The 22,537-nt window shown below is 32.2% G+C and overlaps 2 protein-coding genes across 51 annotated transcripts in view; one reads left to right on the top strand and one right to left on the bottom strand.

Moving 5' to 3' along the window:
* Positions 1 to 954: 954 nt before the first annotated feature.
* si:dkey-52l18.4 lies at positions 955 to 6,300 on the top strand. Its single transcript, NM_001386225.1, has 5 exons — positions 955 to 1,290; positions 2,750 to 3,085; positions 3,796 to 3,951; positions 4,558 to 4,586; positions 4,677 to 6,300. The coding sequence occupies exons 1-5, from the start codon at positions 1,233 to 1,235 to the stop codon at positions 4,776 to 4,778; spliced, it is 681 nt and encodes a 226-aa protein (NP_001373154.1). The 5' UTR covers positions 955 to 1,232; the 3' UTR covers positions 4,779 to 6,300.
* Positions 5,068 to 22,537, bottom strand: part of rap1gap2a (RAP1 GTPase activating protein 2a) — a 148,332-nt gene continuing 130,862 nt past the window's right edge. For 12 of the 50 annotated variants that reach the window (XM_068213565.2, XM_021481427.3, XM_073923101.1 and 9 more), the window contains 8 exons: positions 16,855 to 17,001; positions 16,393 to 16,508; positions 15,167 to 15,262; positions 14,891 to 15,014; positions 14,385 to 14,514; positions 12,560 to 12,664; positions 12,381 to 12,419; positions 6,619 to 10,752 (listed from right to left, as the gene is read on the bottom strand). In XM_068213565.2, the coding sequence (XP_068069666.1) occupies positions 10,628 to 10,752; positions 12,381 to 12,419; positions 12,560 to 12,664; positions 14,385 to 14,514; positions 14,891 to 15,014; positions 15,167 to 15,262; positions 16,393 to 16,508; positions 16,855 to 17,001 (882 nt within the window). In that variant the 3' untranslated portion in view covers positions 6,619 to 10,627. Of the gene's footprint in view, positions 10,753 to 12,380; positions 12,420 to 12,559; positions 12,665 to 14,384; positions 14,515 to 14,890; positions 15,015 to 15,166; positions 15,263 to 16,392; positions 16,509 to 16,854; positions 17,002 to 19,506; positions 19,651 to 22,537 lie in introns of those variants that run through there. The other 38 variants (XM_073923128.1, XM_073923117.1, XM_073923122.1 and 35 more) reach the window with 8 other exon arrangements.

Raw genomic sequence — 22,537 nt, 5'->3', positions numbered from 1 at the left:
TTATCTTAAAAAAATTGTAAATCCAACAAATCATGTTTTTCATTGTAATAACTATATTACACATTTCTACTATGATTTTTAGAAGACACCAATTAAATTTCTATATTTTTTATTTATTATATAAATTAAGTTTATATAGCCAAAAAAAAATCTTATCAGGAATACAAGTATATAAATAATATTCAAATTGAATTTTCATCTCACACTAGAGTTAGGATAGGCCGAAGGTAAATTTACCAAACTATAATACCTTAAAGTTGCCATGGGTAATTTCATAAATTATTTCAGAATACTTCAAAATAAAGAGAAAATATTACTTATTTATATCATAATCATAATCACCCTTACATAATCATATTAACCAATGCAGTATAGCTTTTTAAATTATAACTTATTGCAATAAAACAAACAATCACATTTATAACACAGTGGAGTTCAATGCTAAATACACTTGTCAAGCAGAATCTGCCTTGGGCATGATTTGCTGACCAAAATCTCTGCATTGTCGGGTAACAGTATTTACATTTAAACAAAATCTGATTAATTTATGCAATTTAATTAAAATGCTTAATTTCAGTTAGCTTTTAATAATAAACAAAGGGTTACATTAAATTCGAAACAATCTCGAAACCAACTCCTTTTTACCTCTCTTCTCAGATGGGATGGCAGTCCAAATCAAAGGTTAAGGCTTTGGCCCACAGACCCTAGTTTAAAGCACAAGTTTTTTGTTTTTTTTTACATGAACAGTTATAAATACATAATATTACAATTGCAAAAACACAATAAATATATATTTATTGTCTAGCTATTTTGTTTTTGTATCTTAGTGTTTTAACATATATTTATTTGTTTCATTTTCAGGAAATTTTACGTGCTTTTAGATAAAATAAAATAAATAAATAAATCTACATATTCCTTATTCATATTACACTTGTCTAACAGTGTAAAAAGCGTGTCAGCATGATTTCCTTCTCCAACAGGAAGGATATGTTCAAACTTTCCCTAAAGCCGTGGTGTTTCCTTCCTCAAGTGCAGGTTTACAACACGACTGAAGGTGCCAGATGTGTTTCAGATAATGAGCAGAGAAACTGGGTGTTTACCAAGCGGGAAAGAGTTTCGAAGAAAGTTTCCAAGTGAATTAAGTTACCTGTTGTTGGTGTAAGGAGACTTGACGGAAATCTCCGTATATCCAGTGGCAACGGGGACAGTCGAGTATGGAAAAACTATAAAGGATGAAAAAAGTTTACAGGTGGTCCTTCACATTTCTGGCATTTCTGTGTATAGTAAAAGGTAAGCAACGTCTCACCTTCATACCTAAAAGCTGCAGCGGCACTTTCTTTGAAACAGCAATTTACCTTCACAAATCTAAATTACGTTAATCTTAAAAGTGTAAACTTTAACATTTTCCAAAGATTAAGTTATGTTTTCTGCAATAAGATGTTTGAGCCCCTGCAGTGACAGTGTTGAGAGGAGAAACATTCGCCTTTTCACCGTGTTTAAGAAAAACCTGCACATGCAAACAAATGTAGCCAGCATAACTTTTACTTGCTAAAATCGTTCATGGTAAACGTTATCGTTTCCGGTCTGTGATAATCTGTCATTTCTGCCCTTAAAAAGGAAGGAACGCGTGCTACTAGTACACTTAAACTAAAAATAAGACAGTAAACTTATGTACTATTTCATTTTAATAAAAATATACGTGAAAATACACAGTGCGTTATTTATACTGACAGAATAATTTTTCAGTGTTAGTAGGTTTTGAGGTGAAATAGCTTCCAGAAGCTAACGTACAAAAATAAAACAAACCTAGAATTGATCACCTTATTAGTATGCATTGATAATACCTCAAAACTGATAAAATTGCTGTTTTTGTTGAAAAAAATTATCCAACCTTACAAAAGTTAATCATGGTTTTTCTAAATAAAGCCAAAAAATTATATTGTTGTAGTTAAAACAAGATGAAAAATACCACGATTTTGCTACTGTAAGCTAAATTTACCAATAAAACTGTACAAATCTACATAAAAAACAGTCACTACATGGGTAATTGTTCTTCAGGGAAGTATTTAATGTCTCATTAATTAAAACATTATGCATAACTACTTGCATTATAGTCACAAAATAAAACATACCTGAACTGTACATAATATAGCCTACTTGTGTTGTTAAGGTTATACACATAAAACTTCATAAAAGCATTTCTTTTTAGGTAATATTCAAGTAGCTAAACTCATAAAAAATGTAAAGATACTAAACTTTAAGTATCTTTACATACAAGTTAATTTGCCCTCCGCTAGAAGCACTAGTAGTTTAGTATATAGTATAGTAGTGAAGTATACTTCAAGTGTACTTTATTAACTCGAAGTAACTAGTAAAAATATATGAATGCCTAAACGTTCACTTAATAGTTCAAATGATAAACTTAGTTGTGTACAGTGTACTACTGTACTGTTATAATGAAAGTACACATTAGTCCACTAAAAACTGTCCCAATTTAGTCCTAGGTAGTGTTTAAATAGTACACATATAAGTATGCTACTAGTACATTGATATTAGCATAGATGTAGACTTTTTATATGTATTCTCTTAAATAACAACTTGATGTATGCTTACTTTTTTAGGATTGTTAAGTACACAAATACAAAAGAGTTCATTTTTGTCCTGCAAGTATCACTTTAAGGGCCCTGTTTTGTGTATTTCAGGTGCTTTTTATTAACTTAAAACTCTTTTTTTTTTCTTCTGATTTCAGAATGTGAGCTGTGTTCATCTGTTCGCGCAAGTCGTGCTTCTGTGTTTGTGGCTGAGGGCAAAGAACTGCACTTCAGCTGTGAAGTGAGGCACTGTGGCCAAGCCAACTGGACTGGAGGATGGGCTTTCCAGGAAATGCAGAGCCAAGGATTTATTCCCCTCACTTCCTCCGAAAGAATCGAGTTGTCCGATTACAGCTCAGCAGTCAACAGCACACATCTGAAGGTCCATATTCACAACGTCAACCAATCAGACGCTGGAGCTTACAAATGCGTGATTACCTGGCCTGCTGGCACCAGTAGCAATGGTCATGTGACATATGTCAATGTGACTGCAGGTAAATAACTATATGTGTGTTCATGTTTGTTTGACATTATTCTAGGTGTGTAAAATACTTAACTTTGTGTACTGTACTTATTATTTTAGGAGTTTTATACTTAATTACAATTGTAACTGACAGCTTGTACTTTTGGTCAAGTTTATTTTATTCTAAATTTTTACGCACCATTCTTAAATAAATTAACAATACTGATTAATAATAATTAAATGATCAGTTTATTTGGATTAGCAATTTATAGTTATATGTTTGACATATGTTTTGTTGTATTTAGCAAACTAAATGTCATTTCATCCAAATTTAAGATCAAAATGTTGATTTTAGAGATTTTGTTTTGCATAAAATTACAAAAAAATGTACATTTATTTTCATTTTTTACAATTTCCTCTAACCAAACCTTTGTATATATATCTGTTTGACATATTTATTATGATAATAAGTAGACTTTTCATTAGAGGATGATTCAGTATGATGAAATTTTGTGTATGACTTTTTTACATACATGAGTACAACTTAAATGCGTTTTTTTTTGTACTTAAATTCAAGTATACTTTCGACTTGATGCTTGCACTTTCAATTGATTACAGTTTTCACTCTGTACCTGTACTTACACCTCAATATCATTTTAAGCACATTATCAACCCCTGCATAATTCTCACGCAGCATGACTGACTGATTCAGTTCCCTTTCAAGTCTTTATTTCTTTCCAGCAACTGGAGACTTTTCAGAAAGCAGAAGTGCCACTAATAGAGTTCTGCTGTGTCTCGGTTCCTTGGCGTGTTTTCTTGTTGTTGTGGGATTGGTTTGGTGTTTGACCCGGCTTCGTTCATCCCCTCCACCTGTCCCACCTCACACCCGCACTTCCTGTAAGCGCCCACTTTCTGTTCTGTAAGGTCTCACATGTCAGATACAGCATTTAAACAATACTGTTCTGTCTCCCATTAGTTAATGATGTTTGTCAGATAAAAATGTCTCTGATTTTTGCAGTGCTTTAGTGAATTTTGTAATCATGATCAATTGATGTTTTTGAAGTATTTTTTATTCTTATTTTCTGTTCAGCTGAACTTATTTACCTAAAATTGCCAAAAATGTATATGCATTTTAATTCATTTATGAGTCAAAGAAGACCCCCATACATGTCTTCCCTATAATTTCTAATAATATTAGTGAAACTAAAATGTCAAAATGGGTGAAATATTGTTCAGGTTATCAGATATATTTATATATAAATAAACAACCTACTTATTTCTACTGTACTTATTAGAATATATTAGTGTTAAGTATTATAAGTATTAGGTGATCATACAAAAACCTTATATTTTAAATTGCTGACAAATGGGTAAAACCTAGTGCTTTTATAGACAGTAAATGTATATAAAATTGTTTTAAACATGTCTAAAAGTGCATTATTTACTTATTCTCATGCTTAAATACAGTTTTTTTTTTAAATCAGTATTCATTTCCTTTACTAGTTTCAGCAAGAGTGAACCCAAAAAATGAAGTAAGTGCTTTTAGATCATATGCTTTTTGGGAAAAAAACTGTTTTGTAATGAATGCACATTATACATTTTTTAACTGTTTATTTCTGCAGTTGGTGTATACAGAAGTTGCGGTGTGTAATTCAAGACGACGGAATGAATGTCTGGAACCAGCAACTGAGCCTGTTGTCTATTCTTCAGTGCATTTCTCTTGAACATAAAGACTTCAATCTTGAATTTCTTTCTCACATGTTGTTGAGGATTGTTGCACTTCTAAAGCAAGCATGGGGGTAAATGCATATAGTTACAATGTTAGACTGTGATGCTAGCAATGTTACACTTTGATTTAATGTCGCTGTCATGAAGAATGAATTAAAGGAATTGTTTATTTGTATATAAGATGTGTGTATTGTGTATATAAAGTTGTGTGATTGTACTTGAAATAAACTGTGACGTATCTTAACCAAACAATTTTTACTCATCGTTTACAAAAGCAGACAGGAATTTGACACAAAATACATTTTATTTTTATAATAAATTCTTAATGGCACATGCCATAACCAAATATACATATACATCATCTTTTAAATTACCTTTTAAATTATTTTTCATTTGACTCTGTTTACGGAACATCGACAGTTTCGAAAAGCAATAAATTATGGCAGTACAAACATATATGCGAACACATTTCATGTCAAAGTTCTCACTATTGTACAATATTAAAGTCGCTCGGTAATGCCCTCACCATTGAGTACTCACAAGAAATGCGTAGAGACACACACAACTGGAAATAAATAACACGTACTGTAAAATATCCTTCACAAACGTTCTTGAAATGATTCTGCCAGCCATTGTTATATAAGCCCAAAGTATACTTTCTTTGTTTACATGTACATTAGCTCTGATAGCATGCGCGAACACAGAAGCTCGACGCATGCACACAACGAAAATTCAACATGTGCAAGAGGCTTGTGTATTTTATACAGCTATGGATGAAGACTGGACCAAATTTCTTTAAACAAAACATTCAAAATGAGATTTTGCCAATACTCACAGTTTGGCCACATCAACAGTCATAACAGCCAATGAAGTTGCTGTATTTGAGACTGTATGTGCATATGGGACACACTGCAGGGATATACAGTATGCAGATTTTATTATTAACACTTGCCCAGTGTCTCACAGTTCAGAACTTGAATAATTGTTTAATTATCATCTGCTTCGTCAATAAAGTTACAGGTTACTTTAAAGCATTCATGCACGGAAAAATGTAAAAATAAAATAAAATTTAAAAAAAAGTAAATACCAGTGTGGAAATACTGGTTTGCACTCTCTTTTGTGTCTTTTTGGGCTTAGATACACAGATTTTTATCAATATATATATGACTGTCCTAAAACGCAGTCATTTATGTCTAAAGCAAATGTAAATAGCTAAGAAAGACACAGCATGTGTATCTGTATAATGGATCCGTGCATTTAGTCATAAAGTGACCACAGCTGTCAATCCAATGACAAAAGGCATAAAAATGACCGATCTTGACTAGTTAAATTTTGTCATTTTAAATAAATATTAATTAACTGATGCAACTCTGGAAAAATATCGGTTGTCTTGATTTGATATTAATAGTTCTGTGTTTTGTGTAAAATGTTCATTTGTGTTTTATAAACTCCTGATGACTTCAAAATGTCAAATAAATGTATTATCATTTTAAGCATTTATTTGCAGATGTAGACCCTAAATATTGATTTTTAGGGTTTGAATAAAAATTAAATATTAGTTTTATCCTATAAAGGTCTGATAACATTTCCTCTATATTTCAAATAAAATACTGTCATGTAGATTTTTTTTTTTTTATTGAAAATCAGGGTTATTCCATATTAATTTTAATATTCTGAAGTTTAAATATTGGTATCATATTCCCTAAAATGAATGTAAATATGTCTAAAAATAACACTTGAAGAGTTCATATGCAAAACCCTGTAAATCCAGCAGACCTCTTTTCTTATAAATGAGCATTTTCTGTCAGGCTCCTATAATTATGTTTAGAAGCTTCATTAAATCATTAAATGTGATGATAAGGTTATAAAATACCTTTTTTTTTTTTTTTTTTTTCAAAAATTTCGCAGTAGACAATTCTTTGGTTTTTAACAAGGTACATTATCTTTTGCATCAAAACCAGCTAAATCCACTTCTGCTTTTTTTTTTTTTTTTTTGCAAAAACCTCTTAATCCACCTATAGGGACAAGACAGTGTTATTAGCTGAAAATCACTAAAGATGCAATTACAAATTATTTTACCAAACATTAAACATATTAGTTTCCCAGAGATGGGTTGCGGTTCATTCCGCTGTGGTGACCCCAGATTAATAAAGGGACTAAGCCAAAAACAAAAGTGAATGAAAGAAATAAAACACATTACACAAACAATCTAAAATACATAAATATGTCAAGAAAGTGGCGGTTCATTTCGCTGTAGTAACCCTGATAAACCAGGGAAAAAATGAATGAAAATGAATAAATGAAATCTGTCAAGTAAGTGCATTAATCAGTAAGATTAGAACTGGCAATAATCAAATCTTAATATATTGTCATTTCTGATAATTGGGATTTAAATTTAAAGCAAGAAGAGCAACTTAAACTTTGCAAGCTAAGCTTGGAAGATTGTCCATTAACATACAAAGCTTATCAGATTTATCGGTATTATGAAGTAATATAAATAGTGTAAAGTTTTATACATTGTATTTATCTTTCAAAAAATAGCTTAAATTAGCAAATAAAACACAAGGTAGGCTAACTGGGCAAAAAGGGGATGTCTCTCAGACAATTTTAGAAGCTGTCATTCATTCATTCTCACCATATTTAAACTCTTTTATTTGCCATTTACTGACAGTTGGACAGGCTCATCAAGTTCATCAAACTCAAACTATCAGCACGCTGCTACATTGAAAGCATCTGATTCAATTCGCGCCTTCTGATTGGTTCTCGGGATATATCGGCTTTTGCTGTCAAAAGCAAGTGGCGTAACAAACTATTATTTCTGAATGCGCTGACGCTGCAATTTAGATGATTAGAAGCAAATCTATTTGTTGAACATGTTCTACGTGCCTAAAGCATTCACTCAATGACATTTTCTCATTTTTGGCGGAAGTAGCGTTTAGCGGCTTATGACTCTGAACTCTTCACTTGTTATTTTAGGCAAAATAATGTCATTTTGTAATTTTAAATAAGAGATTATCAAAGGATCGCTGTGTATTCAGTATTTTGAAGTATATGGCACAGAAGCAAAGATCCCTCAAACATGAAGCAGTCATAAAATATTATTCCGTAGTCACTTGCCAATCTTTAGTCAAGTTAAAGCTTTGTAAAATATATATTTTTTTACAACATGTTAAATCTCCTCGCTTAAAATCAGTCACTGACAGTCAGAGAGAGTACAAGAGAGAAATCATGTGTGTATGTGTAAATGACACGGGCATATCTAATAGCTCATAGTTACATGCGTTAGTTTGGTTGATCCCTATTAGCTCCCCAGTGAAGCACATGTCAGTGTCCTCAAGATCACACAGAGGAATGAAGGTTCCGGCAACTGTCACTGAGTTGCTATGGTTACTACTAACTTTTGAGGAAGCGCATATAATTAATTAGAACTGTGATCAAAACTGATTGGAACTACCTGTGCACCAAACGGTTTTACTGCACACCATACAGCCAATCAGAATCAATCATTTCAACAGATCATGGAATAACAGGGATTAATTTCTATTTCATTTATACAGTTAACAGTATACAGTCTATGCAATGATTTGTTTTTAAGTGCATTTTTTAAATTAAAGTCAATATAAAATGCTGTCAATACAGTCAAACTGTGCGTCTATGCATACAAAAAAATTAAATAAAAAATATTCACCCCCTTAGTTTAAAGACATTTGGCCCCAGTCTTCTTCCATATATGCAGTGGAAACTGAGGCTGTTTGTGTCAAAATGTACATCATACGCTCTATGTGCATCATAGATATTTATACATAGATGCATACATTAAATCTGTTTATTCACTATAATATCTATGTAGCTATGCCTTCAAATTGTGGCATTGTGCTAGTTTAGAAAAATCATTGAGTCTGTTTCAGATATAGATATTCTTACATATATGAAGGTTATATAATAACAGTGTTATATATAGCAGTTCATAAAACAACTGCTAACCAGGCATCTATGAATATATATGTATGTTGCACAAACCCTAGAATACACATAAATATCAAAGTATACTTTGGGGAGAATTTAGAAAAAATGTAAATAGTTGTGTGTACATCAGCGAATAAGAAAAAAAAACGTTTATGTTTCTGTGCTTTCTTCTATGAGATAGAATTAACCGATACAGCTCTGGAAAAGTATTATCGGTTCTCTGGATTTAATAATAATAGGTATGTATGGAGCCAGATCAGTCTCAAAAGTATAACATTTACAAAATGAAATTCACGGATGCATAGCACAGTTCACATTTACAAAATCTCATTTGTAATTTCAAAACAATTCATAAATTCAACACTCAATTTGTGAATTCGAAAGTAAAAATCATGAATATTTTTGTGCATTTACGAATCATATTTTGATTTTACAAATTGGATTTGTGTATTTTTAAATGATGTTTTTACGGATTGGATCTGTGTATTTACGAATCACGTTTTGAATTTACAAATTGGATTTGTGTATTTACAGATCGGGTTTTGAATTTCTGAATTGGATTTGTGTATTTACGAATCGCGTTTTGAATTTGTGAATTAGATTTTTTTATTTTTAAATCATGTTTTAAATTTACGAATTGGATATGTATTTATGAATTACGTTTTAAAATTACGAAATGGATTTGCGTATTTTAACATCATTTTTTGAATTTACAAATTGGATTTGTGTATTTATGAATCATGTTTTGAATTTACAAATTGGATTTGTATATTTACGGATTGCGTTTTGAATTAACAAATTGTATTTGTGTATCATGTTTTGAATTTACGAATTGGACATGTGTATTTTTAAATCATGTTTTGAACTTACGAATACGAGTTGTGTATTTAGGAATCGCAATTTCAAATTTATGAATTGGATTTGTGTATTTTTGAATTTGTGAATTGGATTTTGTAAATTTGAACTGCTGTGGATGTATGAAATGTATGTGTATTTTGTAAATGTAATTTTTTAGACTGATTTGGCTCCATAGGTATGTGTTTTGATTAAAATGTTCATTTGTGTTTGTTCAACTACTGATAATTGAAATGTCAATAACATTTCCTCCATATTTCAAATAAAATACTGTCATGTAGATTTTTTTATTTAAATTTGAGGCTATTTGATATTCATTTTAATTTTCTGAAGTTGAAATATTGATTTTATGTTTTCGAAAAAATGAATATAAATATGTCTGAAAATAACACTTGTTATTTTATCCAAAAAAGACAATATTTTCATTTTAAGCTCACAGATTTAAACAAAAATGACATTTCACTCAAAGTATAAATTGTATAACTATTTTAATTTACAGAGCTGTTATCTGTAAATAATATTTTGTTAGTTAATTGCCGCCTCAATACAGTCAACAGCAGCTGCCAAATCAGTGTTGAACAAATATGTCAAGAACTAAATGTACGACGAAATGAGCAATCAACAAAGTGTGTTTTCACCATCCATTCGATCTCATAGTTTACCACAAATAAACCCGGGTAATCTTTCTCTTTGGTTGCCCTCAGGAAAGCTTTTTCTTTTTTACATCACTCCGAAAAATCTGAATCCATCTTTCTATCGTGTACAGTATTTTAAGGCTTAGCATTGACGGGCAACGTTACAAGACTCCTTCGAATGACCCGTAATCTCTACTTCAGTTCGCTTCTGTAACATTTAATGACTTGTCCTCTTCAAGTATTGTGTTAATATTGAGCGTCTGTCTAGAAAGCATTCATTCGCAGCTATAGGCAAAGAGAGTTGTCAACACTACATTTAAAATGCTGGAAAAAACAGAGACAGTTGTTGCTTTTTCTACTAAGACTGGTGTTTTCGTGCCCTAAACTCTTTACTTTTGAGTTTTTAACATAGTGTTGAGTTGTGTATTATGTTGAACAGTCGTAACTGTTGCATTGGCTTGAGAAAATGGTCCCTTTTTCTTCCAATCTATAAAAATCCATTCAAAGTCACTGCCTAGAAAGACAAAAACAGACACACTTTGTAAATGTTCGTTTTTTTTGCAGCACATAGATTCAGAGAAATAGGATATATAGAAATATGTAGTTTAATAAGGCAATGATTCATATTCGACTTAATTTCTTTTTTAACTGGTAACAAATATCATGCAGAAATTATATATTAAATGGAAATTGTTTCATTTATGTATTATTTTTACTATTATACTATAGTAGTATTCTTGTGTATGTGGTTACATTTTATTTGAATTAGTTTCCAATAAAACATTTTTCATTAATCATTTAGCTGATTTTTTAATTGAAAAAAAAATGCATCTGATGAAGAGCCGGACGGTGTGGTCGAAACGTCATATGCTTTGTAAAAACTTTTTTCAAGTTAATACATTTAAATATTTTTTATTTATATATTTAAATAAAAAAAAATGTAAAAAGAGATCTTTTTGAGCTTTGGTGTTGCTGCCTTTATGAATTCTGTTGCAGATTTTTTCATTAAAAATGCTTTTAATTTATTTATTCTATTTTCATATTTTTTCATTGCAACTACTTCAATTTATTTCGGCTAACTTCCAAGACAACAATTATAATTTATGTCTCGTAATTTTTATTTTGTCATCTCATTATTTAATTTATAGATTTGTTTATTTTATGATTTTGGTTTTATTTTTTTCCATTTTGTGTTTTATTTTTTTCAACTTTAGTACATTTCCTACAATTAATTTCAGCTTTCAATTTATTTGTTTTTCTCATTTTTTCAAGGTTGTTTTCATCCAATATAAAAAAAAAATTTCCTTTACTTCATAAATTGGTAAAGTTTCGTTCCTCTGTCGCCACTGGCTTGCTTGGTTTGGGACTTGTGGAGCTGCACATCGATGGATTTGCTCTTTAGTGTTTGGACTTTTAGCTGTGAAAACTAAACCACACTGAACTGAACTTCAACTCTGAAAACTGGACTGATACTGTTCCTTTTTACTAGAACTAATATGTTAAGCTGCATTTACACAATCTAGTATTGTGTAAAATTGCGCAATAGAAATAAAAATGACTTGAATATTATTTTATTACTTAATATTATTTTTCTAATATTTTATTCAAATTTATTTAAAAACCTTTGTGCTTTTTAATTTAGAATTTCTATTATTATTATTTATTAGTATCTATTCTTACTACTTTTGTTTCAATAAAATATTTTTGGCTATAGTTTAAGAAATCACATATCAACTTGGTAACCAAAATAACACTTCTGGTTTGCAAATTGTAAGAGGTATCATTTTATTTTTAAATACCAAAAATTGTTTTAATTGTTGTAGTTTTAGTTAACAATAAATATTTGGTTAAACTGAATAATCAGTTGTTTTTTGTATTTATTTTTATATATTAGTTTGTAGATGTTTCAGCAAGGAGAAAAAGTCTCTATATTATTAACATATACTGTACACATTTCTGCCCAAAAGTATTTTTATTTTATTTTAATAAATATAAATATAAAATTATAAAATAAAATTGTATATTTTTATGCGAGTTTATGTGTGTTTTATCAGTATCAAAAGTATTAATAAAGTACTATTTCCAAAAATGTCTGTTCATCCCTATATTAAAGATTTAAGTTTACGGTAAAAGGTAAAGTACCTTTAGTCCCAGCAGTGTTTTCTGTCAGACCTAATGACCCTGAAAGAAAGAGGAACACTTACATGAATAAATTGACATCTCATTATTCACTTTATTAACAGAGACAATCAGATAATTTGATCTGTCATAAAACAATGGACTCTGAAGCCAGTATATGTATAAAAAAAACTCATACACACCGCTGCTCTGAAGGTTTTCTGAGGACACGACACTTACTGTGGAGTGACTCAGTTTGTCGAAGCGGAATTTCAAGTTTGACCTCGGTGAAGTTTTGCTTTTCCCATCTGAAGAAAAGAAGAAGAAGATTAAAAAAAAGACGGTTCTTTTTTTTCATTGCTGTTTTAAAGTGCAAGTATACTTCTGTTTATGCACAATTGTGTAGATGTCACCCTTATTTACAACTATATAATGTAGTAGAATATTCTTTCATTTATTTCTTAATATTTATTTTTGCTTTGATCTGTTTTTCAGTTTTAGACTTTTAGAAAAATATTTCTTTCTAATTTTATTAATATTTTCTTTCCATTTGAGTTGTTTTCTTGTGTTTAAATTGTTTAAAGCCTAAACTGTTCTTTGATTAATGTTTTTTTTTCTTCAGTTTTTATATTCCACTTAGTTCCAGTATATTTCAATCTTTTTAAATCTTTAACTTGTTTTAGTTTGCGGTTTTTAAAGCTAACATTTATTGACCTTTCATATTAACTTTGAAAATGCTCATTTTGTGGTTTTGTTTGTAATCTACAGCTTTAACCGATGACATGCAGTAGTTTATAAGATGATATTTTTACTTTATGTGGTTCACCACTTTTATTTGAATCTTTGATGTTCTTTTTCTTTTCAGCTCTTATTTATTTGCATTTCAGTATTTCAACTTATTCCAGTGTGCACTTTGAACATTATTACCTTATTTTACCTCATACATATTTCAATAATGAAAAATGATCCAAATCTTGATGATTGGGGTATTTATGCACAGGGACATTTTATATTTATAATTTCCAGTGAACTGTCATGTTTAAGATCTGATTTCTTTAGAAATCAGTGATCTTCACATCCTGATAGATATGTGACATAAAGTGGGTCTCAGATCAAGCAGGAATCACTAAATTTAATTCCATTGTTCCACTCCATATCATTAAAATATGGAAATTTATTTTACCACAGTTTTTTCAATGAAGTTCCTGCTCTCAGCTGCTGCTCATTTTCATCTCTTTATTTACACCTCAACAACTAATTGAATGCTGAAGTCTGTTTAACTGATTATATTTTAGTTACATCACAACATCGATGATGTAAAAGGAACCTTAGGAAATTGAAAATAGTCACATAAAGTTGCTGGGCATTTAACAAGACAGACCTTAACAAGACATTATTAATAGTAATAATGAATATCAATACTATTGAATACTACTAATATTAGCATCAATAATACAATTAAATAGACTATTTAGTTAAAGTTTATTTCATAACAATGATAAAACAACACTCTAGAAAAAGAATGCCCCCCCCCAAACCCCCACCACTCAGCTCATGATATGATAATTTTCATGCTAACTAGATAAAGTTAATACATTTTGTATTTAAATAAGATATATTTATATATTTTTAAGTGAACCTAGGTATTTTACGGCACAACTTTTGTGCACAGGTCATCATTAAAACTAAAAACTTTAAATTTGTGAAACATGAGAACACAACTGAACCAAAAAAAAGGTCAATTTCTTTTTTCTGCATGTTAGATGGTTAAAGCATTTTGACCTCAGGTTTGTTCTTTCCATCTAATAAAAAGACTATTTTTTTAATTACAGTGACAAATTATATTCATGTGTAAGCTTGTAAATGTATCATTGTTTATGCATATCTCTTAACCAAAACTATGCATATTGCATACACCACATTCCAAGTCTGAATATTCCAGCTGCTGCCTCTTGCCTACAGGCTAAATGATTTTGATGTGACATGTTTAACAAGCATGCGTATGGCTGTGGTTTTGCATCTGCTTACTGTTGTTGTTGTTGTTAGCATGTATTTCACCTGTGGGGCTGCGGCACATGATCAGTGGCGTCCCAGAGCTCTGGCTCTCCACGCTAAGAGATGGACAATAGACAGATGAAGCCGTGGACGGGTGACTGATCTACAAGACACAACACAACATGAGTAAAACTCTCACACACACACTGCAGACTGTCCTCCAACTCTCTCTGGATATTATTAGGTTGACTAGCAGGTGTTCATCTATCTAAAAATGTCATGATAGATTTATTACACATTATATATGTGTATATTTGTGTGTATATTTGTGTGTATGTGTTTATGGGTGAGTGTATTCGAGCATATTGTGTGTGGATGTGTGTATGTGCATGTGGGCCTGTTTTTGTGTTTCTGTGTAATTAAACGTGTTTATGGGTGAGTGTTTTTGTGCATATTGTGTGTGCATGTGTGTATTTGCGTGTGTGCATGTATTTATGTGTGTATTTGTGTCAATGTGTGTGTGTGTATGTGCTTGTCACCATCTCAAGTTCCTCCAGAGCGTCTCCTTCTCCTGCGGTGCTGCTGAAGCTGCTGGTGCTGGAGGAGGATCTGGAGATGGAGATATTGGCTCTGCCGCTGCACTCTTTCAGCTTCACAAACGGCCTGTAGGACAAAACAACATGATGAACAGAGAACACATGACACATCAAGAGCCTTGCACATACTCTACTGAAGACGAGGAGCTGGACAACATTATGATATTATCATCAAATGCCAGAAAACCCCCTCACTGCACCTGGGAATCGGGAACCCACCTTTCTTTGTTTGGGCAGATTTCAGGAGAGCTCGGATTGGACGATGTCTCTGACCTCACTTCCTGTGACGCAGGGAACACTTCTGTTTTTTGGTCACTAGACAAAGATAGAGCAGTTTGTTTAGAGCAAACAAACACACACTGTAAGGATAAAACACATGAAAAATAAAAAAAAATATGCTGTGAAAAACAAAAACTTCAATAGTATATTTCTGGAATAATCAGCAACTTTTGATCCTGTATTTAACATCAACACATAACAACATGCATACTCTGAGAATACAAGGATGCTAATGTACTGATATCAACAATAATCATAGTAATAATAATTATAATAATAACTATTATTATTATTATTATTATTAATATTATTAATAAAAAATGTATAGTCCAACTGTTTCACAGTGATATTTTATAGATTTTTATTTTATAATAACAAATAACAATAAATAAAATAATAATAATAATTATTGATATTATTATTAAAAAAATGTATAGTCCAACTGTTTTACAGTGATATTTTATTGATTTTAAATTGATAACAATACACAAAATAATATTAATAATAAGTATTATTATTATTATTAATAATAATAATAATACTATTAATACAAATATTTTATAGTCTAACAGTTTTACAGTGAAATTTTATTGATTTTTATTTTATAACAAATAACAATAAACAATTAAAATAATAACAAAATTCATTATTATTATTAATATTATTAATAAACATTTTATAGTCCAACTGTTTTACAGTAATATTTTACTGATTTTTAATTTATAACAAATAACAATACATACATTTTATAATTATTATTACTACTCTATTTTTATTATTAGTATTTTTTCCAGTAGGGTTGCAGCTGGATGGTTATCTGCTAGGTAAAACATATACCAGAATAGTCAACGGTTCATTCTGTTGTGGCGACCCCTGATAAATCAGGATATTATTATTATTATTATTAGTAGTGTTATATAAATTATTATTATTGTTTATATTAGTAGTAGAAGTGGTAGTATATTACTACTACTATAAATAATACCAATAATAATAAATTGTATATTTTATTTATATACTGAGATGAACAGTATTTTTCAGACCTAAGAATAAAAAAAGCTTTACACAGTGGTCTTAACACTGTTTCATGTGCTTGCCTACGCTGATTTTTACTCACCTTTGATGAGTGTTATTTTCACATATACATTTGAGTGTTATTGTTTTACCTGCGAGTGGGATGTTTCTCAGTTGGACTTTCTGTGCTGGAGTGCAGTCTGGGAAACAGCCCCGAGCGCCGTTTTACTGGACTCTTCAATGGAGACTTCGCAGACAGAACTGGAGGCTGACAAACACAAACAAAATAAACTTCAATATTGAATCCCTGTTATTATAACAATAAATACAGTGTGACCAGATGATCTGTTTTACCTGGGACAGTGCCTTATTCCAGCACCGTTTTAGTGTCTGAAATGTATGTTTTATCCTCTTTTTACTTTTGCTAATACTACTTAATTGCTGAGTGTAAGCAGTGTCTTCTGTCATTTGAAAACAGCATAATCTATATATATATTTCTCCTGTATGCTCATGCCATATTTTCTACTACATAATAAATGTTTTATGAACCCATTTATACACCATGCAGGGGTTTAGTAAAAGAATGCAGGTGTTGAGAACAGTGTTTACTTACAGTGAAGGTGCTCTTGGTGCACTCCATGCTGTTCTGCTGGAGTCCACCGCCGCTCAGACTGGAAGGGACGCCCGCCACTGCCCCAGGACTCTTGTGTTTGTGGGTCACCATCGTCTCCATGGAGTGGCTCCTCACACGCATGGCCCTCTGACGGACACACAGACAGAACATGAGAGTGAGAGATGCATCTATACTAGAATTAAAATCTTCTGTGCATGACCACAATACATTCTGTAGAGGGAAAGGAAGAAATTATGTTAATTATTGTTATCATTAATTGTGCAGTTTTATGTAAAGTTTGCTGGTAACAATTTCTTCATCCATCCATCCATCCATCCATCTATTCATTCATTCAATAAATAAGAAAAGCTGAACATGACCATGAATAGCCAGTAGGTGGTGCTACATCCTTGCTTAATACTAAAGGCAAAGGTCAAAGTAGGAAAATAGGTTTTTAACAGTTTTGTTTACGTGTATCTTGTTACATAAAAAATATGTATATTGTTATATTACATATATTTTGTTCAACAGTATATTTTATAAAAATAAAAATATTTTAAAAATATAATTTTGAATAAAATATATGCAAATATATAATTAACAAAAAATTATACAGTAAGGTAAAATACTCATTAAAAATTACATATTTTATTATATAATCTTATATACACGGTGGCACGGTGGTGCAGTACATAGGTAGCGCTGTTACCTCCCAGCAAGAAGGTCGCTGCTTCGAGCCTCAGCTGGGTCAGTTTTATGTGGAGTTTGCATGTTCTCCTCGTGTTCACGTGAGTTTTCTTCGAGTGCTCTGGTTTTTCCACAAGTCCAAAGACATGTGGTACAGGTGAATTGAGTAAGCTAAATTGTCCATAGTGTATGTGTGTGAGTTGCGGCTGGAAGGGCATCTGCTGCATAAAACGTGCTGGATAAGTTGGTGGTTCATTTTGGTGTGGCAACCCCTGATAAATAATGTTAAACGTGCTACGTACTGTGCCACTGCATCGCCAGTTTACAAAATTGAGTACAGTAATTACATGGATATGACCAAGTTGTTCTCTGATTGTACTCTAGTTGTATTCTCTAAAGTAGCCTACTAAGACATGTCTTGTGTCCTCATTATTTAAAACGCTTAAAAATCATACAAACAGGATCTTTTTACATTCAAAATTTGCCACAGGTTTTTTGTGAGGTTTGGGTTTAGGGGTAGGGTAAGGCCATAAAATAATATATTATAATATAATATAATAATATTGATATATTATTGATATATATATTTATACTTACAGTAGTTCTGTCTGGTTCCTGAATCTGATTGGCTGATAGCTGTACAATATTCTGCAAATAACATCACTCTTCACCCTTACAGTTGTAGTGCTGCATTACAGTTTGACAAATATTGCTGCTGTTAGGCAACATAATGTACTTTTGAGGTTTTTTAGTAGAGAATATAGTTGTTTAGATTGCATTTTTAAATATTTATAATTTCTGAGAGACAGCATGTCGGCAGCCATTAGTCTGTCATTGAGCAGAGCAAAGACGTTGTCCATTCACAAGATGGCGACAGAGACCTCATAATAAGCCCTTAGAAGCTAAAAACTGTAATTTCTATCTACAGCTGATCAAATCATTATAAAACAAGTAAGTGATATTATAAGTTGCTCTCTCTCTTTTGTATGTTGTAGTGCTGTATTTATACCATATAATTGTAGTGTATTAAGTGTGAGATGGGACTCACATATCAGGAATGTATGTATTTGTGTTGGCCATTCTTTGTATTACCTTTTGAGTTTGAGTTTTGGTTGGCCGTCTATTTCTAATAAGTCTCCTGTTTTCATTACTGCAGACTAGTTCAGTAAAAAGAAAGAAAGAAGAAATGCCCGCATGTGTTTAGGCTTTTTCCTGACCACAAACACTAATCTAGTAGTGGCTTTTTCGGAGATAATTATTGTGATCTCCTGATTGCAACAGAGAAATACTGGGAAATCTCTGTAGAATGATGGCAGTTCATGCCGTTTAGCCTTGTAATTTTAAAATGTCAGCAAAATCACATGTTTTGCAATCAAACTGTTGTATAAACGCAATATCACACTCGTAGCCGGCAGCTTGCTCTCTGCAACTCTCACATGGTCGCCCACTGAAGCTAAGCAGGGCTGCACCCGGTCAGTACCTGGATGGGAGACCACATGGGAAAGCTAGGTTGCTGCCGGAAGTAGTGTTAGTGAGTGTGGGTCCTAATGCCCCAGTATATTGACGGGGACGCTATACTGCACAGTGAGCGCCGTCTTTCAGATGAGACGTTAAACCGAGGTCCTGACTCTCTGTAGTCGTTAAAAAAATCAAAGGATGTCCTTCGAAAAAGAGTAGGGGTTTAACCCCGGCATCCTGGCCAAATCTGCCCACTGGCCTCTGTCCATCATGGCCTCCTAACCATCCCCATATTCCAATTGGCTTCATCACTCTGTCTCCTCTCCACCAATCAGGCGGTGTGTGGTGTGCGGTCTGGCCCAGAAAAGCGCTATATAAATGTAAGGAATTATTATTATCATTATTATTATTAGCAGTAGCAGTGTAGTAGCTGTATATCGTCACTGGTGATCAAATTAAATGATGATTTTAATGACAAAGCAAAAAAAAAAATCTTGGACTCTTGTGTTGTTGTATAAATGTTTAATGTGCACTGGTCATCATTTGCATCAGTTCGGCTTGATAACGATACACAGTCACGGCTGCTACGCAGATCAGCACTGCTGGACAAGAGTGTGTCTGCAAACTGGCCCACACACACCTGCACCCGGCCTGTAAACATCCGCACACAGCAAAGTCATGCATAAGATCACAAACACACACTCACAGGCCTACTAATGAGAGCTTAGTCCAAAACAGCTCAGTTTCATGCATTTTAATGACCTGACAGACGGTCTGAAGTGTAGCCAGACAGGTAAACACAGGAGCTTTCAGTACATCTCCTTTTCCATGCCCACCAAGGCTGCATTTATATTATCAGAAATAAAGTAAATATGAATTTAATTTTCAGCAACCATTAATAGTCTTAAATGTCACATAATCCTTGACAAATCCATATAATAATAAAATCATGTTTATTGTCAGTACTCTTATCATTTAACTACTTAATATTTCAATTTAAACAGAAATGATTAATTTCTTTAAAAAGTCGTACTGATCCTATAATGTTGAAAAGTATCTTATTCTTTCTCCATGTACTAATAAAAAAAGTACTTTGATATTTTAAAGGGGTAATTCACTCACTGTTACCTTCAAATTGTTCCATACCTTAATGATTTCCTTTCTCTGTTGAACACTAAAGAATACATTTTGAAGAATGATGGTAACTGGTAGCCATTGACCTCAACATTCACTAGGCACTTTATTAGGTCCAACTGCTCGTTAACGCAAATTTCTAATCAGCCAATCACATAGCAGCAACTCAATGCAGTTATGCATGTAGACATGGTCAAAATGATCTGCTTCATTTTAAACCGAGCATCAGAATGGGGAAAGAAAGATGATTTAAGTGACTGAATGTGGCATGGATGTTGGTCCCAGACAGGTTGGTCTGAGTATCTCAGAAACTGCTGATCTACTGGGATTTTCACGTACAACCATCTTTAGGGTTTACAGACAATGGTCAGAAAAAGAGAAAATATCCAGTGAACGGAAGTCACTGTATGTGGACACAAATGCCTTGTTGATGCCAGAGGTCAGAGGAGTATGGCCAGACTGGTTCCAGCAGATAGAAAGGCAACAGTAACTCACATCATGGATGTGCAGCTGACAAATCTGCAGCAACTGTGTGATGCTATCATGTCGGTATGGACCAAAACCTCTGAGGAATATTTCCAGTACCTTGTTGAATCTATGCCATGAAGGAATAAAACAGTTCTGAAGGCAAAAGGGGGTCCAACTCGGTACTAGTACGGTGTACCTAATAAAGTGGCCGGTAAGTATTAGGGGGTGAAGTACTATGGAACAACTATCGTTTTGCCACATTCTTCAAAATACCTTTTTTTGTGAAACTTGTCCACATAAAGATGTAAAATATGAGCAAATAAATAAGACAGACAAGCTCATGTTGTCAAGTTTGGACTTCACAAATATAAAAATGTCATTTATATATATATATATATATATATATATATATATATATATATATATATATATACAGTTGAAGTCCGAATTATTAGCCCCCCTCAATTATTAGCCCTCAACCCCCCCCCCCCCACCCCCCGTTTATTTTTTCCCAAATTTCTTTTTAACGGAGAGAAGGTTTTTTCAACCCATTTCTAATCATAATACTTTAAATAACTAATTTCTAATAATTGATTTATTTTATCTTTGTCATGATGACAGTAAATAATATTTGACTAGATATTTTTCAAGACACTTCTATACAGCTTAAAGTAACATTTAACAGATTCATTCATTCATTTTCTTGTCGGCTTAGTTCCTTTATTAATCTGGGGTTGCCACAGCTCAATTTATCCTGCAAGACTTTACGCAGCGGATGCCCTTCCAGCTGCAACCCATCTCTGGGAAACATTCACACACACTCATACACTGCGGACAATTTAGCCTCCCCATTTCACCTGTACCACATGTCTTTGGACTGTGGGGGAAACCGGAGCACCCAGAGGAAACCCATGCGAACGCAGGGAGAACATGCAAACTCCACACAAAAACGCCAACTAAGCCGAGGCTCGAACCAGCGACCCAGCGACTTTCTTGCTGTGAGGCGACAGCACTACCTACTGCGCCACTGCTTCGCACATTTAACAGATTAACTAGGTTAATTAGGTTAACTAGGCAGGTTAGACTAATTAGGCAAGTTATTGTATAATGATGGTTTGTTCTGTAGAATATCCAAAAAATATATAGCTTAAAGGGGCTAATAAATTTGACCCTAAAAGTTTTTTTTTTATTTAAACTTTTTATTTTAGCCGAAATAAACCAAATAAGACTTTCTAAAGAAGAAAAAATATTATCAGACATACTGTCAAAATGTCCTTGCTCTGTTAAATATTATTTGGGAAATATTTAAAAAAGGAAAATAAAATTAAAGGAGGACTAATCATTCTGACTTCAACTGTACATACAGTTTACATGTAGAATTTTTTTTCAATCAGAATTACAAACATGTTCAAATATAAATATAATCTAATATACAGTTCAAGTTAAACTTATGATAAATAACTCATTTATTTTATTTGTCTACTTATTTTTCAAACTACTAGTATTCAGCTTAAAGTGCAATTTAAAGACTTAAATAGTTTATTAGGTTAACTAGGCAAGTTAGGATAATTATTCAAGTTATTGGATAACAGTGGTTTGTTCAGGCTAATAATATTGACCTTAAAATACTTTTTTTAAACATTAAAAACATTTTTAAAAATCTAATTCATTTACAACATTGAATTAAAACATTTAATTTCAGTTAGCTTTTTTGGTAGCTCTGCAAGTTTACGTAAGAAAGGACAGTGGCCCAAATGAAAGGTTACAATGGGCCAACTTTGGCCTTTGGGCATCTCTGCTCTAAATTAACCAGATAGTGAATCTTTTATTACACACAAACTAAAACAAATAAAATATAGGATAAGGGCTGATAATTTTGACTTCAACATATGGACATAAATTAGATTAACATAAGGGTCATAAAGGTTTGGAACAA

Source organism: Danio rerio, chromosome 15 (genome assembly GCF_049306965.1).
Source record: "Danio rerio strain Tuebingen ecotype United States chromosome 15, GRCz12tu, whole genome shotgun sequence".
Lineage (NCBI taxonomy): Eukaryota > Metazoa > Chordata > Actinopteri > Cypriniformes > Danionidae > Danio > Danio rerio.
Note: the sequence above shows the minus strand (reverse complement) of the source record. Positions and strands in the feature narration are given on the sequence as shown.

Coding starts and splice junctions, on each gene's coding strand:
- si:dkey-52l18.4 (NM_001386225.1), top strand. CDS start 1,233: ATGAAAAAAGTTTACAGGTGGTCCTTCACATTTCTGGCATTTCTGTGT. Junction 1,291..2,749: donor ATTTCTGTGTATAGTAAAAG/GTAAGCAACGTC, acceptor TTCTGATTTCAG/AATGTGAGCTGTGTTCATCT. Junction 3,086..3,795: donor ATATGTCAATGTGACTGCAG/GTAAATAACTAT, acceptor ATTTCTTTCCAG/CAACTGGAGACTTTTCAGAA.